This window comes from Podarcis filfolensis, assembly GCF_964270895.1.
Source record: "Podarcis filfolensis genome assembly, chromosome: 5".
Taxonomy (NCBI): Eukaryota; Metazoa; Chordata; class Lepidosauria; order Squamata; family Lacertidae; genus Podarcis; species Podarcis filfolensis.
Window position 1 is genome coordinate 5,648,839 of NC_139608.1, and position 27,106 is coordinate 5,675,944.

General features: G+C 46.8%; 1 protein-coding gene across 8 annotated transcripts; it reads right to left on the reverse strand.

The window, feature by feature from the left end:
* Positions 1-175: 175 nt before the first annotated feature.
* On the reverse strand, positions 176-26,328 carry CAPN10 (calpain 10). Of its 8 annotated transcripts, none has more exons than XM_083612836.1 (14): positions 26,293-26,328; positions 22,727-22,815; positions 21,351-21,554; positions 18,370-18,501; positions 16,559-16,755; positions 15,712-15,929; positions 14,892-15,033; positions 12,924-13,090; positions 12,347-12,630; positions 10,853-11,055; positions 9,060-9,315; positions 8,303-8,508; positions 6,968-7,013; positions 176-1,986 (listed from the first exon to the last, which is right to left on the reverse strand). In XM_083612836.1, the coding sequence occupies exons 3-14, from the start codon at positions 21,492-21,494 to the stop codon at positions 1,957-1,959; spliced, it is 2,025 nt and encodes a 674-aa protein (XP_083468962.1). In that variant the 5' UTR covers positions 21,495-21,554; positions 22,727-22,815; positions 26,293-26,328; the 3' UTR covers positions 176-1,956. The 8 variants fall into 8 exon arrangements, with proteins under 8 accessions (XP_083468962.1, XP_083468955.1, XP_083468959.1 ...); XM_083612829.1 differs by having other exon boundaries at positions 21,351-21,497; positions 26,152-26,321; XM_083612833.1 differs by having other exon boundaries at positions 21,351-21,497; positions 26,293-26,313.
* Between the last annotated feature and the right edge of the window lie 778 nt (positions 26,329-27,106).

The window sequence follows — 27,106 nt, forward strand, 5'->3', positions numbered from 1 at the left end:
GCAGACAGTTGCAAAGTCTAGTGGGCAACACAGATGCCTGGAAGAGTTGTCTATAGCAGAGAAAATTGAGGCCATTTTCCATTTTCCTTACCGTTTTCAACACACACACACAACCGGCAAAGTATCACCATGAAAAAGCACCACAGTATAAAAGAACACAACTCACCAAAAAATCTCGTGTGAACGGAATGCCATTTAACATTTTAATATATTATTTTCAAAAGACGTTTCACCGACGACCTCATTTGTTAAAAAAAAATACAATATTTTAAAATCTCACTTAAGAAATGCTTTCCAAGGAAATCTGGAAAAAGATCAGTTTGAACTATAGAGGCATAACTCTCCCCAACTAATAATTTTAAAATTATAGCTCTTCTTAAATCCGTCATGTGCGATTTCCTCCCCGCAAACAGTTTCAAACCAATGCCTTATTACAAAGGGGATTATTCTCGCTTCTCCAGCTCACATTCTCCTGAAAGAAGCTCCTTAGAATCTCCCCAAGCAGATAAACACAACTGTTTAAATAACTTAAATAAATAAATAAGACGTTCTGGGCAACTGCAGCTCAGCTGCTGCAAGATCAGGCCCACCAAAAGGCTCACCTATGCGGCTAACTAAGGCAGGAAACTCCAGCCAGGATTATTGGGAGGTTTTTCCTTCATGCCTCACCAGATCCTGGCCAAGGTGGAGATGATCAAGTGGAGGGAATCACCGAAATCAGGAGGCGGAGGGCCTGAAAAAATGAACGTTGGAGTGCGGTGGAAGAGCGCAGTGGGAAATTGAGAAAAAGGAATGGGAATCCAATGAGGCAGGAACAGAAGCACGGGGTTGGGCTAGATGACCCTCGGGGTCCCTTGCAACTCTATTCTATGGAGCTGGGAGAGGAATCCAGTTTAGACAGAGCTGTTATACCTCCTGAGTCCGGTCCTCTTATTGCCTTCCACGCGATACTCATTTTTTGAGGGGGAGTCTTGACCGTGAAGGACTAAGCCACTAAGGGATAAGATGAGAGGTTTGCTAAGGGATGGTTTTCCCAAGCAGTTTTGAGCAAGTCTGCCCAACAGCCAACCTGCCTTCGTGGGCTGAAGACAAATAGATTTAGAAACGTATTTTTTTCACCCTTCGGTTAACTGTTCACAGGTGGAGACAGGCAGGCTGCTCACTCACTGGACCCGTTCACGGTTATTGTCTCGAGGCGATACTGGTTCCATATATTATTAATTATTATTATATAAATCTGGTTTTATTTTTTGTCTTGAGTGTTTTAATGGCGAGCAAGTTAGAAATGCCTCAAATAAAATAATGTGAGCCATCTCCTGCACTTACACCTCGTTTGGGGCAGCCAATACAGTGGGGGGGTGGGATTGTCAAGCACCTAAGACGCTGCACCCAGCTGCGAGTGGCGTCTTGCATATGTGGAAAGCATCACTGGCTGCAATCGCCATCTTTTTAAAAACTTCCTTCCTGAAAGGATGGTAGCATTTCCTGTCTGCTTCCTCCTGGCCTTCCTTTCCCTGCTATCTGTTTCCAAAGCTTACTTGGTTAACGGTTTTGTCTCCGAGAAACCGACTTCCACTATGAACACACACACATACACACACGCACAGAGGGAAAAGTCTCACCACCACAGAATCAGAACAGATTTGAACACAGCACATGCACAGCGGTGCCTTTCCGCCGATATTTAGAGGGCACTGAACGAATACACCGAGCAAAGTCCATGGATCTCGACACAGTTCATACGGGGGTATTTGAAACAAACAAACAGAAGAGGAATTGGAGGTGAGATTTCGTTCCGTTTGATTTTAAAGAGAGGGTGACTAAGAGGATCAGATGCGACTCTGCCTGGGGGAAAAACCCAGTTGAGCCCAACATCCGTCAGGTTAAAGCAAAAACAGCGTTGCCCTTCCCAAGGCGCCCGCCACTTCCTCCCTTGCTGGGTATGCCAATTCCAAATTACATTTTCATCACAGCTTTGAAGGAGACCTGCAGAATGAAAGAAAAACAAACATGCACCCTGTTAGAAACAAAAACAGAAAATTGCTGTTTTGTGGACTCCCCACCCCCCCACCCAAAGCCTTCAAGAAAGAGTCCGAAGGAGAAATCCACACAGTCAAGATGTCTGAGACGAATGGCATGGAATTCAGAGAAGCTGCGCTCTTATAAACAAGCAGAGCGCCTAGTCCTCCTGATATGTTCGGAGAGGGCTTTCAGTACATGGATACTAGTTAGAGAGAGGCGTGCTTCTAGGGTGGGAGTCTGAATTGGCTGCTAAGGGCCTTTTAAAGCAGATTTTAGCTTGTCTTTGAAGCAACACACCTGAGCTCACCGCTACCAGGGCTGCATCATTCAATAACATCCCAAACCTCTCTGGGAGGGGTAAGATGTGTGCCCACTGAGTTGACTTGATCATCCAAGTCATGTTATATGTCTTGGGGAAGACTTACATTGTTTGCTGATGCTAGATTTATAATGTTAGGAGTTGGGGAGTGCTTAATATTTATATTCCGCCCATCTGGCTCGGTTGCTCCAGCTACTCTGGGTGGCTTCCAACACATATAAAAGCATAAGAAAACACTTTTCAACACAGGGTTGTCTTCAAATGTTTTCTACAAGTTGCGTAGTTATTTATCTCCCATCTGATGGGAGGGCGCCACCACCGAGAAGGCCCTCTGCCTGTTTTCCTGTAACCTCACTTCTCCCAGTAAGGGAACCACCAGAAGGCCCTTGGCACTGGACCTCAGTGTTTGGGCTGGATGATGGAGGTGGAGACACTCCTTCAGATATACTAGGCCAAGGCCATTTAGGGCTTTCAAGGTCAGCACCAACAATTTGAATTGTGCTCAGAAATGTACTGGAAGCCAATGTAGGTCTTTCAGGACTGGTGTTATATGGTCCTGGCGCCCACTCCCAGTCACCAGTCTGGCAACCGCATTCTGGATTAGTTGTGATTTCTGAGGCACCTTCAAAGGTAGCCCCACATGGAGTCACATCGCAGTAGTCCAAGCGGGAGACAACCGTAGCATGTACGACTCTGGAGAAACAGTGTGTGGCATTAAAGAACTACTTCTGAATAAGTGTTGTGTCTAACTTGCACTCAACTGAACCCCACAAGAATTCTGGCCTGCACAAGCATGTTTGGAAAATTACGAAGATTGCTCTGTAGAAATAAACTTTAAAAGGGATATTCTAGGTCTGTGTTTCTTGGCTCTGCTAAGGCTTCTCCATGGTGATTTAAAAACAAGCCAAGTAAGAACTATCCACAGAGGAGTCGAGATTTGGCTGTCTGGCTCTGAGTATAATAACACTGACCTACCTCACAGAGTTGTTGTAAGACCAGCAAGGCTTTAAAAAGCCTCTCCGCCACCCACCCCCTTCGGATGTTATACCTGGCTACTCTCTGCCTTGCTCATCCAACTCATAAATCACAACCGCTGGCAACTTATTTAAATGGCTATTTTCAGGAGTGATTCTAAAAGCCTTTTTATTGCTCTGAGAAATCTATGCACGTAGGCAACAAAAGCTATAAGAGCACAACTGGAAGGGATGTTAATGCTTTTAAAGCAGGGATGAGGGATTTGTGGTTCTCCAGATGTTGCTGAATTGAAACTCCTACCGTCCCCAGCCTCTTGGCTCTGCTGGTTGCAAGGGCTGCTGGGAGCTGGAGTCCCTCAACATCTGGAGGGTCACGGGTTCCCCATCCCTTCGTTTTACAAATTCAGCTTAACATGACCAAAGCAGCTTAAGGGTAAAGGGACCCCTCACCATTAGGTCCAGTCGTGGCCGACTCTGGGCTTGCGGCGCTCATCTCGCTTTAATGGCCAAGGGAGCCGGCGTACAGCTTCCGGGTCATGTGGCCAGCATGACTAAGCCGCTTCTGGCGAACCAGAGCAGCGCACGGAAACACCGTTTACCTTCCCGCTGGAGTGGTACCTATTTATCTACTTGCACTTTGACGTGCTTTCGAACTGTTAGGTTGGCAGGAGCAGGGACCGAGCAACGGGAGCTCACCCCGTTGCGGGGATTTGAACCGCCGACCTTCTGATCGGCAAGCCCTAGGCTCTGTGGTTTAGACCACAGCGCCACCTGCGCCCCAAAGCAGCTCACAGACCAGCAAATCAGTACCAGGGTGGCTTGTAAATTCAGGACTCTCAAGAAGACATGCAGCAGGATCCCATTTGGAGATTGCATTCCCTTTTTTCTTAGGGTGGGAAGGTTGGGGGGGCCAGAACAAATATGGGGGTGCCTGGAGTGTTTTGCTATTAGATTTTCTCTGGGATTTTCGGTCAAATTAGCAACGCCAACCCAAAGGGCTCTTTCGGGCTCCTTATAACTTCCTTGGGAAATAGAAAGGATAGCTCAGTTGGTTAGAGCATGGTGCTGGTAACGCCAAGGTCACAGGTTTGATCCCCGTATGGGACTAGGCAAACCTCAGGGTCCCTTCCAAATATGCAATCCTATGATAAGATGAAAAGAGGTGGCAGTTTGGCCTGATCCAACCCCTGGGCAGGCTTGTTCATCATAATAATAATTTATTATTTATACCCTGCCCATCTGGCTGGGTTTCCCCAGCCACTCTGGGCGGCTTCCAAAAGAATATTAAAATACTGTGATACATCAAACATTAAAAACTTCCCTAAACAGGGCTGCCTTCAGATGTCTTCTAAAAGTCTGGTAGTTGTTTTTCTCTTTGACATCTGGTGGGAGGGAGTTCCAAAGGGCGGGTGCCACTACCGAGAAGGCCCTCTGCCTGGTTCCCTGTAACTAGGCTTCTCGCAGCGAGGGAACCGCCAGAAGGCCCTCAGTGCTGGATCACAGTGTCCGGGCAGAACGATGAGGGTGGAGATGCTCCTTCAGGTATACTGGACCGAGTCAGGCAGAAGGCATCACCTGCCACTGCATTTCTCCTTTCCTCTTGTTCATGTCGTCTTCTGAGCCACTCCAGTGGTCATTTCTCAGAGCACTTGAAAGGTCCAGAAGAGTCCGCTTTCAAGGTCTCTTCCAGACAGTCTGTCTGTACAGTATTCACCCCGGTTTGTTTGCCGGGAGACTAGGCAACACTGGCTTTTGAATGACATTGGCTACTGTTTGTGGGAAGGTTAGATGGTGTTGCCTCAAAGCAAGCAAGTTGGCCTGCACTCTCCTTTGCATTTCCCCCTCACTTTCCTTATCGCACAATGTTTCTCTTGGGGAAACTTGGGGACTGCACAGTCAACTACAGTTTCCCTGTGTGTGCTGGAATCCCACCCAAAAAGAACGACAATCTGGACGTGCCCAGGAAGTGCAAGGGCAGGGGAGAAGGGCACCCCTGGGAGCCACGTCTGCAGTAATAGGGTGCCCAGAGTCAGCTGAGGCAGAAAGTCCCCCCGGGTCATTCAGGGGGGGCACACGGAGGGCCCCAGAGGATGATCTCAGGGTCTGGGGTGGTTTACATGGGGGAAAGTGGTCCTTGAGGTATTGCAGTCCTGAGCCATTTAAGGCTTTGCAGGTCAAAACCAGCACTTTGAACTGGGCCCGGAAACTAATTGGCAGCCAGTGCAGTGCATTAAAAGAGAAAGGGATTATTATTATTATGATTACAGTCATACCTTTTGTTATGTTTGCTTCAGGTTATGTGTTTTCAGGTTGCATCCCGCGGCGACCCGGAAGTACCGGAAAGGGTTACAGACGCGCAAAATGACATCACGCGCATGCGCAGAAGCAGCGAATCGCAACCCGCGCGTGAGCAGACGTGGGTTGCGTTCCTTTCATGTTGCGAACGGGCCTCCGGAATGGATCCCGTTCGCAACCAGAGGTACCATTGTAGCATTATTATTATTATTATTATTATTATTATTATTATTATTATTTGAATTTATATACCTCCCTATACCCAGAGGTCTCAGGGTGGTTCACAGAATAAAATCAAAATACAAAACCACAAAATGCACAATCAAAATTAAGAAAACAACCCACTCGTAAACCGCTTTGATGTTTTGTTTTTTGTACAAATCAATCAGTGTATAAATTTTATGAAATAAATACATTTCTGGATGGCACCAGATTGGGGAAGGCTGAACTCCATTCTGATGGGTAACAGCTCTCTTTCCAAGAATCTGGATAGGAATCTTCCAGCACCACTGAGGATCACTGAGTCAGACCCTTGGTCCATGGATACCTCAGTATTGTCTACACGGACTGGCAGCCGCTCTGCTCTCCAGCCCAGGCCTACCTGGCAATGCCACTGGGGTTGGAACCTGGGGCCCTCTGCACATGCACAGCAGATGCTCTACACTGCGCTATGGCCCTCCCCTCCGCACGAGGCAGAGCCTGAAACTGATGGGAGGAGCCTTGAGGAGAGCCCAGACAAGCCTACAAGTCACATGTCCGCTCTTGGAATCAAGAGGAGAACCTGAGCTTACAGGGTTAAACAGCTCAGAGTGTACGCCCTGCGTCATTTCCGAGAGTCTCCAGCCTTTGTTCTCTCTCTCTACTTTCGCTTTTGAGGAGAATGGACGTGTTTTCACGATGCTGTTTGACAATGGATAGTTTCTGCTTAAATAAAACTGCTTTTAGCTGCTAAGATCCTGAGTGGACTTTATTTAAGCACACTGAAGGGAAAGCATCTGAGTTTGCAGCTTTCTCTGGCCGCTGCTTATCTCTGCGTGTTGCTCAGAGCCTTTGGAATGTGGCCTTTGAAGTCCGGAGGCCTGGCTGGTAACTGCGCAGCCGAAGCGGGCTGGACGCCAAGGCTTATCTGAGCAATAAATATTCTTCAGGCGTGCCCTAAGTCAGCCTCAGCCAACCTGATGCCCCCCGGCTAGGGCCGATGGGAGTTGTAGTCAAAAACAGCTGGAAGGCACCAGGACAGCCTGATGCTGCTCTAAGCGACTGCCTCCTGTGCCACGTTGAGAATTTCAGCGCTTTAAAAATGCAATTAAAAACACAATTAATTTAATATGAACTGATTTTTAAAAGTGCCACTTGCCTCTTGCAGCCTTTGCCCCAAGGTCTCCTTGCTCCGAATGCTCTTCCTGTGTAAAAGAAGATATTACTATTGCAAAATACAATGTAGGGCCACTCCTACATCACTAACCAACAGCTTCAGAGATATCCTGAAGGAGCCAATTTTTGCTGCTGCTGCTTCTTTTGCTTCACACCTTGCCAACACTCACCACCCGACTTTGCCATTAGAGGGGCTAATGAAAACATGAGCTACAAATGGCAATTTCTGTTGAGAATGGGAAATATCTATCTATTTTTTACATTGCTTACGCTGGCACCATTGACATCAATAAAATATTATCTTACAGATTTCAAAATAGGTAAGGTAAAGGTAAAGGAGCTCCGGACGGTTAAGTCCAGTCAAAGGCAACTATGGGGTGTGGCGCTCATCTTGCTTTCAGGCCGAGGGAGCCAGCATTTGTCCACAGCTTTCCAGGTCATGTGGCCAGCAGGACTTCTGGCACAATAGAACACCATGACGGAAGCCAGAGCGCACAGATTTCAAAATAAAACAATACAAAGGAGGACAACTACAAAATGTGGCAAAGTTAAATAGAAATATAAATAAGAATGAGAGAACACATTTCAAAAGAAGACATTACTTAAAGGAAATCAAATATACCGTATTTTTCCATGTATAAGACTAGGTTTTTTAACCAAAAAATTAGGTTTAAAATTGGGGCTCATCTTATACAAGGGTAGTGCTGAGGGGTGTTCTCTTAATTTGGAGTTCCCCAAAATAGGGGGCGTCTTATACACAGAAAAATACGGTATTATGTTTTTATTATTTATTACTATGGATTGTTCATTGGTGTACGTGATATTTTGTGCACTTTTAAAAACCTAGTAGTGAAAAATTGTTTTTGTAGTGTGGATCAGTTCCTAGAACAGGACTCTCAAAGAACAGGACTCCCCAGCCAAAATGGGGGGAGACAAGGCAAGGCAGGTGCCCAGTCCTGTTTTGCAAAGACATCCGTGTACAGTGGTACCTTGGTTCTCAAACTTAATCCATTCTGGGAGTCCGTTCGACTCCTGAAACCGTTCAAAAACCAAGGCACGGCTTCCAGTTGGCTGCAGGAGCTTCCTGCACTCAATTGGAAGCCACAGGAAGCCACAGAAAGGCGTCTGGGAGCTGATTTGTTTGACAACTAAGCCGTTCGAGAACCAAGGTACCACTGTATTCTGAACCTGGTGCTCTCCAGATATTTTGACACTCCAACTCTCATTGTGCTGGAGCTGATGGGAGTTGATCGTTCCAAACATCTGGGAGGCAACCGGTTCGGGAACACTGATCTAGCAGAAGCAAGCATGGCTTTACCTGTCTATTTTGGTAGCTACGATCACCGTGAAGCTGCCTTCTGTATCTGGCAAATATGTAGAAGGAACAATGGCGTAATTCCCTGAAGAGAGGCGGCACAGCTGGCTTACTTCCTGCGAGTAGCAATGTGGCACACAACTAACCACCGGCTCCAAGTGCAGGAAGGAAGACGAAGGCATTTTCACGTTGTTGTTGTCGCTGGGGACCTAAAAAGGATTGCAGGCTGTTAAGAAGTATGTGACCTTCAGGTATCGACTCCCTTAAGTCAATGGCTGGGGTCAATTGTAACACAAAACTGAAGCCTGTCCACAAACCATGGTTTGTTTCAGACCGAGAAACCAGCATCTGAAACCGGGGTTTGCAAGTCACAGCTTGCACTAACCACAGTTTGCTTTTATGCCCAAATTCAAAGATGGTGGATAAACCACATTTGAGGCTACCGGTCTGCCTCAGGAAGGAATTGAACTGATAAGGGACAGTCCCAAGAAGACAGGAGAGAGAGAGAAAGACAAACAAAGACAGAGACACAGAAGCAGAGAGAGAAGCAGTTCCAAACCATGGTTTATCGGTTGTACTTATGGAAGCTCCAACCATGGTGTGGGTTCTTAATCACGGTTAGCCACGGCAGAAAAGGCCTGTTATTGTGTTGCCACCATCTGGACCTCAGGTGAAGGAGGCACACGAAGAAGGGCCTCAGAAGATGAATGCAGGACCCGGACAGTTCATATGGGGAGAGTAGATCCTTGAGGTTTCCTACCTGGAAGATGTGAAACCCTATTGGGCGGCACTTGTTATCTGGGCAGTGCTGGCGGAGGGCAATCTTGATGCTGCTCTGCCCCACGCCTGTGGGGACGGAGAAAGGGAAGCAGGGGTTGGTGTGGAAGGAAGGGAAGTTGCGGCTGCCCCCGGCGTTCTGCCCTTTCCTCCAGCAACCCTCCAGCCGGGCTGTGTCCCACTCGCCCCCCGGGAGCTCTTCGCGGATGGCGTTGTCGGGCGACGGGAGTTTTATCTCACTACAAAGGCAAGGCGAGGAGGGCAAAGAGAAGAGATGGGGGAGAGAAGGGAGAGAGGTGGGGTTAACAAAGGGCACTTCTAGACCACAGTACCCATCATGGTGGTTCTGCGTTAAAAGGTCAACCCCCATTGGTCAGAAAATGGAAAGCGTAATGCTGGTGGTCAACAAAAGAGGTTTAAAGACTCTCTCAAGGCAAATCTAAAAAAATGTAGTATAAACACCGACAACTGGGAAACACTGGCCTGCTAGTGCTCCAGTTGGAGAACAGCCTTTACCAAAGGTATCATGGGCTTTGAAGATGCTCAAACTCAGGAAGAAAGGGAGAAACATGCTAAGAGGAAGGCATGCTTGGCAAACCGTCCCCATGATCAACTCCTCCCCAGAAACCTATGTCCCCACTGTGGAAGGACGTGTGGATCCAGAATTGGCCTCCACAGTCACTTATGGACTCACTGTTAAAAACCGTGTTAATGGAAGACAATCTTACTCAGCTACAAGGGATCACCAAAAGAAGAAGAACCTGGGTCACCAAACCCATATGTGATCCCTTAAATTGAGATTCATCTGGACATGTTATGCTTCTCTAAAATAAATTTATATCCTGCTCCTGCCCACTCCAACCTGGCTTAAGACCTGATTTTGGAGGGGGAACCGCACTGCTTGATGACCTGCAGTGGAGCATGGACCACCTCCTGGTTCTCTTGGAACCTCTTAGTGGCTTTTCATAGAACTGTAGAGTTAGAAGGAACCTCAAGAGCCTTTAGTTTAACCTCCTGCCAATGCAGGAATCACATGATGGATGGCCATCTAACCTCTAGTTTGAAAACCTCCAGTGAAGGAGAATCCACAAACTGCTGAGGGAGTCGGTTCCACTGTCGAACAGCTCCTACCAGCAGAAAGTTTGTCCTCTTGTTGGGGGAGTTGGACATGTTCAACCTGGGAAAGAGGAAACTGAGAGGAGATGTGATCGCCCTCTTCAAGTATCTGTCACACAGAAGATGGGGCAAGCTTGTTTTCTCCCGTCTTGGAGGGTAGGACTCGAACCAATGGATTCAAGTTACAGCAAAGGAGATTCCGACTAAACATCAGGAAGGACTTTCTGACATTAAGAGCTGCTTGACAGTGAAACAGTCTACCTTAAGTCATGGACTCTTCATCCCTGGAGGATTTTAAGCAGAGGTTGGATGGCCGCCTGTCATGTACGAACTAGTTGAGATTCCTGCATTGCTGGGGTTTGACTAGATGTCCCCTGGGGTCCCTTCCAACTCTACAATTCTATGATATAGCACTTGCAGTAACAGTGCCCACCATTCTTTAAATCACGGGGTGGGAAATCTCAAGATGCAGCTAAGTTTCACACCAACTGCCAAGCTCGGTGGCACAGGACCTGCTTCCCAACGCTCAGCATCTCCAGGACAGAACTTGTGCCTGAAACTGCGGAGAGATGCTGCCAGCCAGAGTTGGCAAAACTGAGCTAGATGGACTCATATACCACCCTCCCTCCCCACGTTGCATTTCCTTTCTTCTGGATGCACCTGAGGGAGATTCTTCCGCTGGAGAAGACCCGAAGCAGGAAGTTGCCCTCAGCATCGTTCAGGAAGGTGCTGGGGATGACCAGGTAATAGCCAGGAGGGAGGTCACAATGCAGGTGCACCTCTCGGTTGTAGGAGTGGCAAACGGTGCTGGAAACTGGAGGAGCAGAGAGCGTCTTTGGGAGGCTGAACTGTTTCTTTTCGACCTGGAGGGTGGAAAATCAATGGCAGTGCTGCATATCTGAATGGCATAGGTCTTACAAAGTGGTCAAGGCAGGTCATTGCAGACATAAAGCATTCACGTCCCCTGGACAGAGCTGTTCATGCTTTCCCCCAGGAACCCACCCCAATGTATACAAAGAAAGCCCCCATAATCTGACCTTAGAACCTGCTTTAATCTCAATAGTATTGCTATTTATTAAATTTGTATACCGCCCACCATCCATACATTTCAGGGCAGTTCACAAGATAAAACTACAGTCGTACCTTGGATCTCGAACGGCTTAGTTGCCGAACGTTTCGGCTCCCGAAGATCGAAAACCGGAAGTGAGTGTTCCAGTTTCCGAACATTTTTTTGGAAGCTGAATGTCCAATGTGGCTTCGGATTGGCTGCAGGAGCTTCCTAGCCTGGGCCTAGCCTACCTCACAGGGTTGTTGTGGGGTTAAACGAGGAGGCGGGCAAACGTGTGGCACCACCTTGAGCTCCTTGGAGAAAAAGGTGGCATCAAAATGCAATAAATAAATATAAATAAATAAGCTTGGCCAGTTCGCAGTCTGTTCCAAGGGCCTACTCACAGTGCTGGTTTGAGTCTTCAAGGCACCTGAAGGATTTCATTTAGCTATATTTTATTTATCATGTATGGTGGACATGTAAGGTAGTAAAAGAATTTTGGGAAATGATATATAACGAATTGAAAAAAATGTTTAAAATAACCTTTTCTATAAAAAAAACCCTGAAGACTTTCTTTTAGGAATTCCAGGTGCCAAAATCCCAATGGAGCAGAAAAGACTATTTATGTAGGCGACCACAGCTGCTCGGATGTTATAGGCCCAGAGATGGAAAGAGGATGAAGTCCCTACCAGAGAAGAATGGCAGATCAAGTTGATGGCTTATACCAAAATGGCAAAAATGACCAGAAGAATCAGAAATCAGGAAGACCAAAATTTTAACAAGGAATGGGGAAAATTTATAATTTATCTTAAAAACCATTGTAAACAGCTAAAATCATTAGTAGGATTGGAATAACAATTGTAGTTTAATGTTGAATTTTGGATATAATGGAGATGTAAAAGCTTTGGATTATTATAAAAGATACAGGAGGAAATGGTTAACAAAAGGACCCACAAAGGGGAAGAGGGAAGTTCAGGAGAATCTTGTCTTTCTGTTGGTTGTTGGATAATTGACTGTAAAACTGAAAAACTAAATAATTGTATTTTAAAAAAAGAAACATTCTGTATAACGAGGCGGCCCAGATCCCCACCCACCCTGCTCGTTACCTTCCATATGTGGAGTCCCACTGCGTGGTAATTTTTGCCTCGGATGCCATCGTTTAAAGCGGGATCCGCTTCCACTAAGCGGGGCCAGTTGCGGATCCTGCCCGCCCAATCGGTGCTGTGCTTGCGGTGTTTCTGCAGGAGGGCAATGCACACCTCGCTCTGCTCAAAGACCCTCAGCCAGAACTTGGGGTTCGTGGGGAAGGTGCTGTTGTTGCGGCAACCGCCTGCGGACTGGCCCCTCACCCAGGACCCGTACAGCTTCTGCGTGTGGCTCAGCACTCTGTCTGTGGGGAGAGATGGAAAAAATACCGTATTTTTCGCTCTATAAGACGCACTCGACCATAAGATGCATCTAGTTTTAGAGGAGGAGAAAGCGATCCCTCTTGCTCTCCTGGCTTCAGCGATAGCTGCGCAGCCTGCACTCACTCCATAAGACGCACACACATTTCCCCTTACTTTTTAGGAGGAGAAAAGTGCGTTTTATAGAGCGAAAATTACGGTATGCACACATCGCATCACTGGGCCAGAGCAGCATTTGGGGTCAAGGGGACACCACATCGCTTTCCTTGTGTCCTACCAGTGTAAAGGCTCTGAAGCTGTCCTTCTTCAGTAATCGGGTACCCGGTTATGATCTCATCAAATTCCGCAAAGAACTCCTCCTCTTCGACCCAAAATTCTCCTTCCTGGATCTGGGATAACAGCTCTGCAGCAACCACAGGGTCCAGTTGGCTCCATCCTGGACCACTGAAGAACAGGAGGCAACAAGGGGAAAAATGAATGTCAGTGTGGGGGATAGAGTGCCAGACAAGGACCTGGGAGACCAGGGTTCAAATCCCTGCCCGGCTCACTGGGTGACTTTGGGCTAGTCACTCAGTCTCAGCCTTATCTACCTGATAGGGTTGTTGTGAAGATAAAATGGAGAGGGGGAGAGGTATGCATGCTACCTTGAGCTCCTTGGAGGAAAGTTGGGGTATAAATGTAATAATAGATACATTTATTATTAGTAGTAGTACTATTATCATGATTCACAATGTTGTTCAGTGTTTCCCAAACTTGGGTCCTCCAGCTGTTTTTGGACTACAGCTCCCATCATCCCCAGCTAGCAAGACCAGTGGTCAGGGATGATGGGAATTGTACTCCCAAAACAGCTGGAGACCCAAACCTGGGAAACACTGGACACGGTACTTTAACAAAATACAAAAGGTTAAGTCCCTACAGCAAAATAGAAATTTCCCCTCAACTAGCCCTGCAATGTTACTCTGAGGCACAGTGGGAAATTAATATGGAAGCTGCCATTTTAATTTCCCACAATGCCCCAGGACCAATGCTACATCTAGGGCACTGGGGAAGGGAAATTAAAATGGCTCCTCCATGACACCCCACAAGAGAGAGGCCAGGGCAAGCACAGTGTTGGCTCCTGCCAGACCACTGGTCCCCAGGCATCTGCCCAAGGATGCTGAATGCCAACCGGGCTGGCAAGTTGGGCTCCCGGGTGAAACAGAGAACTACGGCTCCTGTGGTTTTAAGAGGTGCATAGAAGACAAGGTATGCCGTCTGAAAGTTTGTCTTGTCCACAAGTCCTTAAGGTGGAGGAAGCGGCTCTGTCTTCTTCCTCACCTGGACACCTTCCTGAGATCCAGTTACAGATAGGTAGCCGTGTTGGTCTGCCATAGTCAAAACAAAAATTTTTTTTTCCTTCCAGTAGCACCTTAAAGACCAACTAAGTTAGTTCTTGGTATGAGCTTTCGTGTGCATGCACATGAAGAAGTGTGCATGCACACGAAAGCTCATACCAAGAACTAACTTAGTTGGTCTTTAAGGTGCTACTGGAAGGAAAAAAACCTTCCTGAGAGGCAGCCTATCTGGGCATCTCCCACTCTATGTCTGGTTTGGCCTGACAGAAAGAGCAAAAAGTTGTCATGCTTCATTGGCGCAGAAGCAGGAAGACGAGAATGGTTGTCGGCACACAGGCCAGTAACAAGCAGTAAAGGTAGGTCTACATTTACTGTCTTCTCCTTGGCGAGCATGTTAGCAAAAATATAACCCTCTTCCCATTGGGACGCACTGCCCCACCAACCTCAGCCAGCCCCCACCTGCCTGCCTCCTTACTTCCAAGCAGTCCAGAAGGTGGCCCTGGTTGTCAGCTTCCTCCTCCTTAGCCTCCATGTTGCCCTTGTAGGGCTCAGAAGGGATGGGAGCGGAACTAGAATGAGCTGGTTCTGCCTGTCAATGGGCTCTAGCGCCACCTAGGGTTGGGCTCCCTGCATGCTGCCCTACCAGCCTCAACCAGTCGTCAATGTCCCCCTTTACAGCCCTTCAAAGAAGGGAACTGGCCTGTGAATGGGGCAATTAAGAGTTCTGCCACCACTGCCAATGTATGCAGAATCCTCCCAAACCGATATAAGCAACTCGCTTCCTGGTTTGAGGACAGACCTGAAGAAGCATTTATGGCCTTTGCAAATGGCATCCGATGCGGGCCCCCGCAGGGACAAAAGCACGGCACAGGGGCATCCTTAAGAAACTGGCATGTGGAACGCCCACTCACCCCTCCCTCCAGGGCCCTTTCCAGCAACGCCTCCCCCAGGGGTTACGGATCCGCAGCAGGATGATCTCCTTCCGGGACACTTTGGAGAGGTCTTGCATGTCGACAACGATGAAGGCGTGGAACTCCCCCAGTTCGCTGGTACCTGGGCATGCGGAGAAGGCAAGCGGTGGTTTAAAAAATGAGCAGCGTTCGTTTCACCCCCGGGGAGAGGGGAAGAAATGCCCCACAGACATGCAAACATCATCTCTTTGCAGTGGCAGCTCCCAGTTTATGGAACCCCCTTCCTATTATCTTTCTCCAGGCATCAATTCAAGGTCTATTTATTTGCAGAAAACTTCAGTGCAGCCAGAGTAACTATACTGGGATAACTGTATCGCTAATGGTTTTGGTTACGCTTTTGGTTACTGTACAGTGGTACCTTCAGGTTACATACGCTTCAGGTTACAGACTCTGCTAACCCAGAAATAGTACCTTGGGTTAAGAACTTTGCTTCAGGATGGGAACAGAAATGGTGCTCCGGCGGCAGTGGGAGGCCCCATTAGCTAAAGTGGTGCTTCAGGTTAAGAACAGTTTCAGGTTAAGAACGGACCTCCAGAATGAATTAAGTTCTTAACCCAAGGTACCACTGTACTGTGTTTTAGATTATGATTTTGAATGCTAACTGCACCTCAGCAATGAAATACAAGGGTGTGATTGTCAAAACCTTGAAAATGAAGACCGCTTACAACAGACACATTTCAGAAAGCAGCCTGGCCATCCGCAGGCTTCTTGCCCAGCTAAATTCTGAGACTGAACAGGCTTTAAAGAGCTCCATGTTTACCTTGCCGTGAGCTGAAGACGGAGCAGCTCATCACGCATTTCTCTTTTAAGTTCATCAGTCTCCTAAATACCGCCTTCTCCAAAACTTTGCCTGCCCTCTCCCTTTCTGTGCTCCGGCCTGGGTCTTTTAGGGACCACCTCTCCGCTAGGCCTCCTGTCAGATCCACGAGAGCGTCAGCAACCTGGCCTGCCCAGAGCTGTTCATAAGATCCATGCACCCTAGAGAGAGAAAACACAAAAAATCCAGGACATCATACCAGTACTTCACAAGAAAGCTTAAGTTGGTGAAAACATGCAAAGTCCCTGCCAATCCTTGGGAAATCCGCTAGTGCATCAGTTAGTGGCGAATGTATCAGAACTATTGAGGCGAGTCAAGCCTACTAAATATTTTGGGTGGCTAGAAGCTTTTGGATGTGTTTTGCAAGACCAGGCAACTCTGATACATTGGGCACCAGCAGCCAAAATTATCCACACAAATGGAAAATGCTATGTCATCCACACGTATTTTTGTAAGGAAGAAAAATAAGTGCACCGGATTTGGAAAGCATCTAGAATCCTGCTGAAAAGATCTTTATTTAGAAAAATCTGAAGAGGTAACTAACTTTCCCACAAATTCACAGTCCTCACTATGCAGAAAGCACAGCTAAGGGCAATTCTGGAAAAGAAAACAGGCAAGCTTTCAAATGTTTACGCCCTTCAGGGTTCTTCGGACCACTTCCATGTGTGGAAGATCACACACAAAAGGAACACTCAGCGCAACCAAGACTTGTTTGAAAATTGCTGTGTGAATCTGTGCAGCCGGGCACACAGTTTGCAATTCCCTCCAGGGCAAGTCCCTCCACACGTACTTGGCATAGGCCTTTTCCAGCAGAGGGAGCCAAAACACATCTTCTGTCTGGCACTGCGAGAAGCAGAGTTTGCCCCCCAGGCAAGGCAGGCGGTCGTCTATGGTCACCTCCACCCAGTGCCCAAATTGCCAGACCCGGCAAGTGAAACAGCCTCTGTATTTCTCATCTCTCCAGCTGGGCTGACCCGGAGGTATCACCTGCAAGAACAAAACAAAAGCAAGTCAGAGGCAACAGGAGCAGGCAAAGGCTTTTGCATTCTGCGTCTGTGGGCTTGCCGCTTGAGGGTGCAGGCGCCCGAAGACTCCTTTCCTTCCTGCCTTCTTAAAACATAGCAAGATTCTAGTCCTTATGGCTACAGAAAAAAATCTTAAAAGCATATGTGCAACCTGGGGAAATTGCACAATGAGCAGGGCAGTGCTTTGGTAACTTATGGCCCCTTCTCTACTCTTCCAAACACACCTTGGCCAGACATCCGTATCCATTCTTCCTCTCATTTCCTAAATAGAAACTTCTGCTTAATATGTGAAGTTTAATCTGACTGGGAATCAGCGGTGAGATTTGGAGTGATTTAAAGGACCTGTTTTGGTTCCAAGACAACAATGCCCATTTACACCACAAAGAACTCATAACCCACCTACTTTCAGCAGCCAGAAACACCATAACCAGACACTGGAGAGACCCGTCAGGAGTAAGCATGGACCAATGGTACCAAATAGTATGGGAAACAGCCCTACTAGAAAAATTAACTAATAAACTGAAACTGACACGGGGACAAACAGAAGAAGACACCTTCACCCCGGTATGGCTCCCCTTTATCACATACACAGCCCAACAGGACAACGACAATAATCCACCAACAGCATACAAATCAATATGGCTAACCTGATCCAAAACACCCACCCACCTCACTCACACATGAAAACAAAGATCACCACAGCCAATCACAAACAAACAATCACACCCTAGGCCAACCCCAACCTCTCTCACCACCAAAGGAACACAAGTGAACAACACAAGCACGCTGACACCAAACTCTACATACATTAAGCATAACAGAAACACCGCTACCCGACCCCACCCCCATCCATCTCCCCTCCCTCCACCCCCTTTCTTTTTTTTTCTTTTTTTTTTTCTTCTCTCCCTAATGCCTCATCAAATGAAACAGATTTGTAAAATTGTTACATGGAAGGAAAAAAAAATACGAGGCATTACACTTACACTGTAAAACAAGAAAACCCTTAATAAAATATTTAAAATAAAAAAGGACCTGTTTTGAATCAAGCAGGTAATAATAATGCAGTAAAAGTAGAAGTACCATCAATGAAAGTTTGGCAACATGATTTTTTTGAAATGATTGAATTAGCAAAAATGATGGCAACAATTAGAATGCTGTCTAATCAAAATCTCAAACAGGAATGGAAATGCGTAGAAGACTACATGACCAACAAGAATTTATTGATATGTATAGACTGATTTCACAAAGTTAAGTTAAACAGATATATAAGAATGTATGTTTAATTATTAAGATACAAAAATACAATCACAATAACAAAGTTATAAAATAATAACAAGGAAGTCACGCAGGGGTGGAGGGAAGACACAGGGCAAGAAATAAGAAGCCAAAACAGATAGTAAGTCAAACATCCGCAACCTGTTGTCCTCCAAGTGTTTTGGACTGAAACTCCCATCATTCCTGACCATTCATCATGTTGGCTGGGGCTGGTGGGAGTTGTAGTTCAAAACATCTGCAGAGAACCAGACCGTAAGAACATGGATCCTCTCCCAACCAAAAGAACAGCACTCTCCTGTACCTTGGCCAACAAGTATTTACTCTTCTGCAAAGCGGCACAGGCACACAGGAACCAGCAGTCTCCCAGCATCCCTTGCTTGACTTGCCACTCATATTGATTGTCGGAAAATAATCGAGGTGTAGAACAAATCTCCTGGTGGGGAGAAAGAAACAGTGCAAGTTTATCGCTAACTTTTTATAGAGCCAATTGTATTTCAGGATTAAACAGCAAGGCTCTGGGATTCTGCTTTGAGTGGTTTTACAGAACAGGTTGGTTCTATTCCTTGGAGGTTTTTAAGCAGAAGCTGGATGGCCATCTGTCACGAATGCTGTAGTGGAGATTCCTGCAACTGCCAGGGGTTGGACTAGATGACCCCCAGGGTCCCTTCGAACTCTACGATTCTATAATTCTATTGCATGTTCTGTACTTCATCATTTGTGATTAAGCCAGATCTCCCCGCCCGATTCACTTGCTACCTATTTTGAAAAGTTGCAGAATTAGTTAAAGCATGTAAGTAATTTTATTATTTTATTATTAATTTGGGCTGGTTTTTTTGTAGTTAAGGAACATGTTTTCCTCCAATTAAGCATGAGGCAACTGTGTAACAAGTCACTGCTCTGGAAAAATCTGGAATGCTGTGATCATACAGGTGCTCATTATCTATAAATGGGCAGCTGCTGTCATGGGTCATAAATCAACCCTCAGATGCTGTGCACAGAGGTGGAAAATAAACCTAAGGTTTTAAGAATGGAGAAGCAAGTTCTGGGGAGAGAAACAAATGGTACTGTAAGTTTCCACCAGCTAAGACAGGAGCCGATTGTTTCGCACCAACATAACCTCCACTTGCCCCATCCAACACAGACCTTCATTTCCTAGTACAGCTTCCCCACTGTTTTTCAAATGTGCATGAATTTTTTTTATAGTAAGGTATGTCTGCATAAAGACAGGGGTGCCCTGTTAAAAATAAAAGGTGGTTTTGCAAACTTTTCACTTGAAGTATGGGAGCAGGAATGAGGTTGATCTGGGATTCTATTTGCACAATTAGAATGGCATGAAGGAGGGGTGAGTGTGTTAACAACCCCCCCCCCAAAAAAAAAACAATTGGAGGAAAACACCAGCTGTACCCATGGAGGCTCCTCACATGATTTCTAAATCACCTGGGAAGCATCCTCCCCCCCCAGTTGGAAAGGCTCCCTGTTTCAGAAGCTGACCCTCCACACTGGCAAGGACAAACAGACTTGCATCCTTGTTCCCACTCCGCCTGACCACATGGAGTACTAAAATGCCTAGATTGGGTTGATGTGGCTCAGGCCAGCTGGGAAACCCAGTTCATTGCAGATTCTATGATTTTATGAAGTCAATAATCCACCACGGCTGCTCTTAAGAGCCTCACTCTTGTCCTCATCCTGGGATGATTTTTTTAATAAAACAAACAAACCAACAACTTATCATACTTTTCGTTCTATAAGACACACCAGACCACAAGATGCATCTAGTTTTTGGAGGAGGAAAACAAGAAAAAAAATATATTCTGAATCCCAGAAGCCAGAACAGCAGCGATCCCTCTTGCTGTTCTGGCTTCAGCGATAGCTGCACAGCCTGCATTCGCTCCATAAGACGCACACACATTTCCCCTTACTTTTTAGGAGGGGAAAACTGTGTCTTATAGAGCGAAAAATACGGTAAATTTGTTATTTGCTCGGCTACTCACTAGTGACTAGGATTTTGCTTTAAAAAAAACCCACAACAGTCAAAGGGTCTCTGTAGGCTGGTGGGTTTTGCATGTATTTTATTTAGTCATTTAATTAAAAAAAATACACACCACTTGACAGTAAAAAAACCCCAAAAACCCCTCAAAAATATAAAACAATAAAATTTGGGGGGGGGGGGAATCACAGCCACGGTTCAAAACATACAAAAGTTAAAATACTAAAACAGATTAAAATTGTCTCAACTTACTAAGCAAATGGGTAGGCTTGTCTAAACAAGAATGTTATTTGCAGGCACCAAAAAGAGTACAGTGAATGTACCGATCAGGTGGGATTGCTATGAGGAATTATAACAAATATAGAGTAAGCCATCTGTGTCAGCAATGAAAGCATTGCGTTGACTGGGTTTGAACTATTTTGATATGATTCTTGATCAACCCACACCACTGCATCTCTGTTCCATTTCTCTTTCTTCACAAGTCACGTACACAGCCAGGCAGGCATCCTGGGTCATCAAAGACAGTGGGTAAGTTTCTTTGAAGTAGCCTTTCTGATATGTTAATCCTAGGATGTTAATCTTAGAGCCAGGAAACAGGTTTCACATAAAGGTGATAATGATCGCTGTCCTCCTGGCCATCCTTCTTATCATGTGTATTGCTTGTTTATGACCTCAGGGGTTGCCAAATATACTTCTTTGTAGTTCTGTTCTTTGTTTACCCCGTGCTTAGACTACCAATTAGTTTTGGTAGTCTAACTTTTCCCCACGTGGGGTTTGTTGAAATGCTCAGAAGAAATCTGATTGGTTCTTACGAACACTCTGTAAAAAAGTTCTTTTGTGAATAAAACGACCTGGGCCAAGGGGGGCTGGAGACACAGAGAGAGACTATCATACGCACCCTTCCCAGAGTCTTGCTGGTTCAAGCCTCTGTGTGTATTCTTATTAATCAGAGTTCAATCCTTCCTTTACTTTGGGAACGCCTCAGTGAAGGAGCCTGCTTGCTTGATCTCAAGAGGCAGGGAGTTCCAATGTGCAGGCGTTGCCACACTAAACAATCGAGTGCTTAGAGATGCGGAATGGGTCAAAGGATAAACCAGGACATTTGTGGTATGAAAAGTTACTTGATTTCAGTGGGAAGTTACAGCACATGCACTAGTTGGAAGTGAAGCAGTTTGACTACTCCAAAACCTTGGCAGATGCAAACAGTATTGAAAGTGGGACTGCGTTTAACTGCCCTGAGCACAAATCATCACGAAAGCACAATAAATAGGGTGTGTGGAGGAGCCAAAACAAACCTGAGGTCTCAGCCAACAAATCTCCCCCCTGAAATGAGCCAGAGGAGTCGAGTAGTTAAAAAAGAGAGAGTCGTCGTTAGCCGGAAATGCGAGGTCCTTGTAAAGATCTCTATTGAGATCCGACGGCTCCCGGTCTCCCAGCATCTTCTATGAAACAGCAAATATTTGCATCAACGTCAGAGGCTGCAGGACTCCAATTTAAACCTGCAACCGTATTAGAAAGGAGGGAAAGGAACCACAGTTATAAAGATACACACTGTCAGAAAAGAAAGGGTGTGGGAGAGAAAGCAAAGAAGAAATAATAATAATAATAATGATAAAATTATTTATACCCCGCCCGCCCTAGCCAAGACTGGGCTCAGGGCGGCTAACACCAAGTGTAAAAGCAATTGATTAAAATACAACTTAAAAGCAAGATTAAAATAGAACATTAAAATGCAGCCTCATTTCAGTAGGAACTCAAATCAAAAACTTTTGGGGGATGAAAACGTCAAGTCTTCACCAAGGCCAACTATCCAGACTGGTCCTACGTGGGCCAGAAAAAAGCCAGGGAAGTCCCCGAATAGGAGTTCCATCACAGAAGGAAAAAGGAAAGAGGGGGAGGGGATCAAGTTGATTTCAAGCCAAAGGCCAGGTAGAAGAACTCTGTCTTACAGGCCCTGTGGAAAGAAATCAGATCCCGCGGGGCCCTGGTCTCATGAGACAGAGCGTTCCACCAGGCCGGAGCCAGTGCTGAAAAGGCCCTGGCTCTGGTTGAGGCTAATCTGACTTCCTTAAGGCCCGGGACCTCTAGGGTGTTGCTGTTTATGGACCTTAAGGTCCTCCGTGGGGCATACCGGGAGAGGCGATCCTGTAGGCCCCCAGAAAGAGGCTCCTTTCTAATACAAGAGCTTGGGATCACAGAATGGACTGGGCAGGAGGTTTTGAGTTGGATAAAAGGAAAGACTTCTTCATGCAAGGCATAGTTAACTTACAGAACTCACTGGGGATGGCCACTAGCTTTGAAACAGGACTGATCAGATCCCTGGGCTGGTTAGGCATGACAGCCAAAAGGAGCCTCCAGCTTCAAAGGCAGTATACCTTTGCACAGCAGATTCAAGAGGCAGAGAGCAAGAGAGGGCTGTTGCCCTCACAACTTACTTGTGGGCTTCCCAGAAGCACCTGGCAGGGACCATGAAACTTTTGGGAGTCCATTAGAGGAGGGATGTTAGAGAAGAGAACTGCAACGTCATTTGGGGATGACTTTGCGCTGTCTGTGGACCAAGTCCAGAGATGCTCTAAAATAGCAGAAGCGAATGCTCTCCTTACCCTATAGGTAGCCAAGAAAAATCAGACTCCTGCTCCCCCTGGCGTGAAATGAACGTTAAGTCACTTACCATGCCTGCTCTCTGTTTCCGTCCCTTTTACCTGCAATAGTCTTCATTCAGAAACCCCGGATACGTCCTAAAGAACCCACAAGCTGGGTCTATACAAATTGGGGAGGGGGGGAGGTACAGAGAAAGGAATCAGTTTGCATGGGGAAAACCAGACTCGATACTAGTGATTCCCAACTTTTTTTTGGCTGTGTCCCACCTGAGCATCTCTAAAATCCTGATGCCCTCCCCCCCCCCCCGTGACATATAATTATTATTATTCAAAAAGGGAACTCCTATTCACGAGGAGGAAGCCTAAAAGGCCATTAACTTGGTCTAAATTCATTCTCAAATTGCCTCACTTAAAAATCAAATTGCCCCCCTGTGGGGCGTGTGGGAACCACAGCTCTACACGGTGAGGAGCCGAGTGAGAAACAATGAGGTTTTCCGGGCCTTTCATGCAAAGCAAACAGAATCAAAATTCTGCAACCGGAAACTCAAAATTTCTGCCCCCGATATAAATATGATTCGCTGTTCTTATGAGGTTGGCCCTGGCTGAGGCGGCGATGGTGATGCCAGCATTGCCAGAACAGGATAGGGAGATATGGCAAAATAAATGAACATTTTCCCATTTATTTACAATGAGCCCCATCGGCACTATATGGCAGTATTGTGCTTTAAACCATCATAGCTTCCCCAAAAGAACCCTGGGAACTGTAGTTTGTTAAAGGTCCTGAGAGCTGCAAGGAGACCCTCCTCTCCTTGGGGGCGCTACGATTCCCAGAGTTCCCTGGCAAGAGGGGCTGGTTGTTAAACCACTCTGGAAACGGTAGTTCCATGAGGGGGAATAGGGGACTCCTAGCAGCACCATTAACAAACTACAGCTCCCAGAATTCTGTTTTTGCTGTTGCATGACTCGGCACAAATGTATCAGGTGTTCAAAAAGGAACGCTACCTTTTCATTTATCTAGGATTATTTTTAAACGGCAATGTTTATTTATATTTTATAATTTTATATTTAGACCTTTTATTCTTATTAAACAACTATCTGCCTTTTAGAGGACATCTGAAGGCAGGCCTGTATAGGGAAGTTTCTAATATTTGACGTTTTACTGTGGTTTTATTATTTGTCGGAAGCTGCCTAGAGTAGCCGGAGCAACCCCCCGTCAGATAATAATAATAACGATAATAATTGTATTTTAAATGAATATTTTGGATTGCTCTTTGCAAATCGCTTAGGGGCTTTCTGTCAGGTAAAGCGGTATATAAATGTTGTACAATAAGCAAAAACAAACAGTGTGCTGCCCTTCTCGTGTGGAGGCAGTTGGAAAAGGCCGCTCTCTTCATCACCAAGACAACCCTGCTCACACTTCTTCCCCACACAATGCCAGGAACGATGAAATGCTCACAGAAAACCCATTCAGGTCTCTTCACACCCACACCACATTTAAAGCACATGACTTGCCCATGCCAAAGATTCCTGGGAACCGTAGTTTGGAGAAGGCGCTGGCACTTGTGAGGGGGCAAACTACAGTTCCCAGGGTTCTTTTTGGGGGGAGAGGTGTTGCGCTTTAAATGTACGGTGTGTGGATGCGACCGCAGGCATCCTCGGACACAACTGACCCCCCAAAAGCAACCTCAGAAGCGCAGAAGAGCATCTTTGCCCTCAGCAACCCGACTCACCGCGACCAACATGGATGTTGCATCGCCAACCCCACGTTCCTTCATGCCATCAAAAGCCAGCAACACCTCATGTCCCTTGTGCCCCGCAAACGCACGCAGGGCCACACCGGTGGACGTGTCAGCCTACCGCCCTCAGGGCCGGATTGAGACCTTTAGAGGCCCTAAGCGCTTTAAAAGATTTTGATGCCTCTGTCTATGTCTAATTCAGCCGACGCAACCAACAAAAATGTCAGCTTCAATGGACCGAGTGGCACTTTGCCAGTTGACAGATTCTAATTTTGTTGTATTTTCAAAATTAATGTATATCATTAATATCTATTATTCAACTCATTCCTATTATTATTATTATTATTATTGTGTGTGTGTGTGTGTGTATGGAAACCCAGCCAGATGGGCGGGGTATAAAAAATAAAATTATTATTATCATCATGCAATTTTTGCATTTATGTAAAGGTAAAGCGACCCCTGACCATTAGGTCCAGTCGTGGCCGACTCTGGGGTTGCGGCGCTCATCTCGCTTTATTGACCGAGGGAGCCAGAGTACAGCTTCCGGGTCATGTGGCCAGCATGACTAAGCTGCTTCTGGCGAACCAGAACAGCGCATGGAAACGCCGTTTACCTTCCCGCCGGAGTGGTACCTATTTATCTGCTTGCACTTTGATGTGCTTTTGAACTGCTAGGTTGGCAGGAGCAGGGACCGAGCAACGGGAGCTCACCCCGTCGCGGGGATTCGAACTGCTGACTTTCTGATCGGCAAGCCCTAGGCTCTGTGGTTTAACCCACAGCGCCACCCGTGTCCCTTTCATTTATGTAGTAGGCTTTAAATTGCTGTGGTGGCCCCCTTCTCTTAACGCTTATTTTGCTTCACGGTTGATCTAGCCCCGATCCCCATCTTTCTCACCGCAGATCCAAGCTATTTCTTCATTACGTTCCTATCCTACCTTTCCTCCAGGGATCCCATGGCGGTCTACTTGATTCTCCCCTTCCCCATTTCACCCTCACAACAACCCTGCGAGGCAGGTTAGGTTGGGAGCCGTGACAGGTCACCCGGTGTGCTCCATGGCTTCCCAGGGACTGGTGGTGCAACACCGCAAGCCAGCATAATGCATCTATATGAATGCCACCCCCCACCCCCAGCCCCATCTTCTAAATCTGTGCTTTCAGCTGCTGTGCAACAGGCTGAACTTTAATCAGGAAAAAAAGAGAGAGGAAGGCAGCAATCCACTTCAGGGCAGGATGATATTTTCCACAACAACCAAAAAGCCCAGGCGCCTTGTTCTGTGTTGCACTGCATTGCCATCTAAGCAGAAACCCAGCACCCTGGACCACACCGAAGGCCTGTCCATCCCAGTCTTTCAGGATCTGCCCAGCAAGCCGGGCCTCCCCTGTTTTGCGCGCCCGGCACCTGTGAGTCACAGGTACAGTGCCTCGGAACATGGAGGCTCGCTAGGTGCCATGCCCGATCGCTGCCGATTGCGCACCCCCTTTTAGCGCCCTTCAAGCAAATGGCCACCTCCATTTCTGGATGGCAGTGAATTCTAGCACGCCAGGAATCCATCTCACCCCAGGAAAAGCCATGCCTGGGGCAGCCCTACCTTGGCCACACACCAGCTTCCGCTTCCTCCCCTTGCCCTAGCAAACAAAGCCCCTCTTGTTCTCTTCCCATGGCAAAGCAACTCTGCATGCAGGCGTGCATGGTGGTGCAAGCAAGCAACCCCTTTCGCCCCTTGCACAGCGCGCTCTGCATCCATCATCCCCGGTCCCACCTTTCAGCCAGATCGCAGCGGAGATCTCCTCTCTCCAGCCAACCCAAAGGAAGGTCCGAAGCACACGATGCAACCACGACCAATGGCAAAACCCCGTTGTTCCCGGTGCAAAAAAAACACACACAAACCCCCGTGCACTACCTTTGTAGCCTAGAAAACTACTATTCCCATCATGCATCTGCGTCGACGAACTGCAAGGCTCCCAGCATGCATTGCTGGCCGGAGGAACTACACGTCCCAGCATGCCCTTGGGTTATTTTCTCCCTCTCGCCTATGCAAAACTGTCCCGGGTCCCCCCCCCCCCCCACTTTTCAGATCTTTGAGCGTAGGCAAGCTATGCATTTTCTAAAAACAGTAATTCAAGCTCTGGCACAGAGTGCCAAATAAGAGGAATGGTTAGTAGCGCACGGAAATGGAACCTCCCGGTTATTAACCCGCATCTGTTCCGGCGCGTAACAAAATCTGGGACTTGAGCTGCCTTGAATTCAAAATCTGGGCTCCCTCGTCTTCTGCAATGTTTGCTGCCCTTGCAGTGCAGACCACAGCTTGTTAGGGTTTTAAAAAAATCTGCTGGCAAGATAAATCTTAGGAGCATTCCAGTTCTTTTTGTTTGCAACCGCCTCCCCTCTCACTTAATTGCACATGGAATTTGCCTTTTTCGCAGTTGCCACACACCGACCCCAGGATCTCTTTTTCTAACCGTTCGCCACCAGTTCAGATTCTATTAGCATATACGTGAAGTTAATGCTGGCTGGGGCTGATAAGAGTTGCAGCCCAAAACTTGTTAGGTGAAAGCTACCTTAAAACACCAACCAATTTATTTATTGTCTCCCCAACAAATATCCTGGCTATACCCATGGTCCATGTGATGCATACATTCCACCAGTGATCCTGCTCTGCATTGTTATGGATCCGTTGCTAATCCAGCTTTAAAGAGCAAGCAGACTCCTAGCTA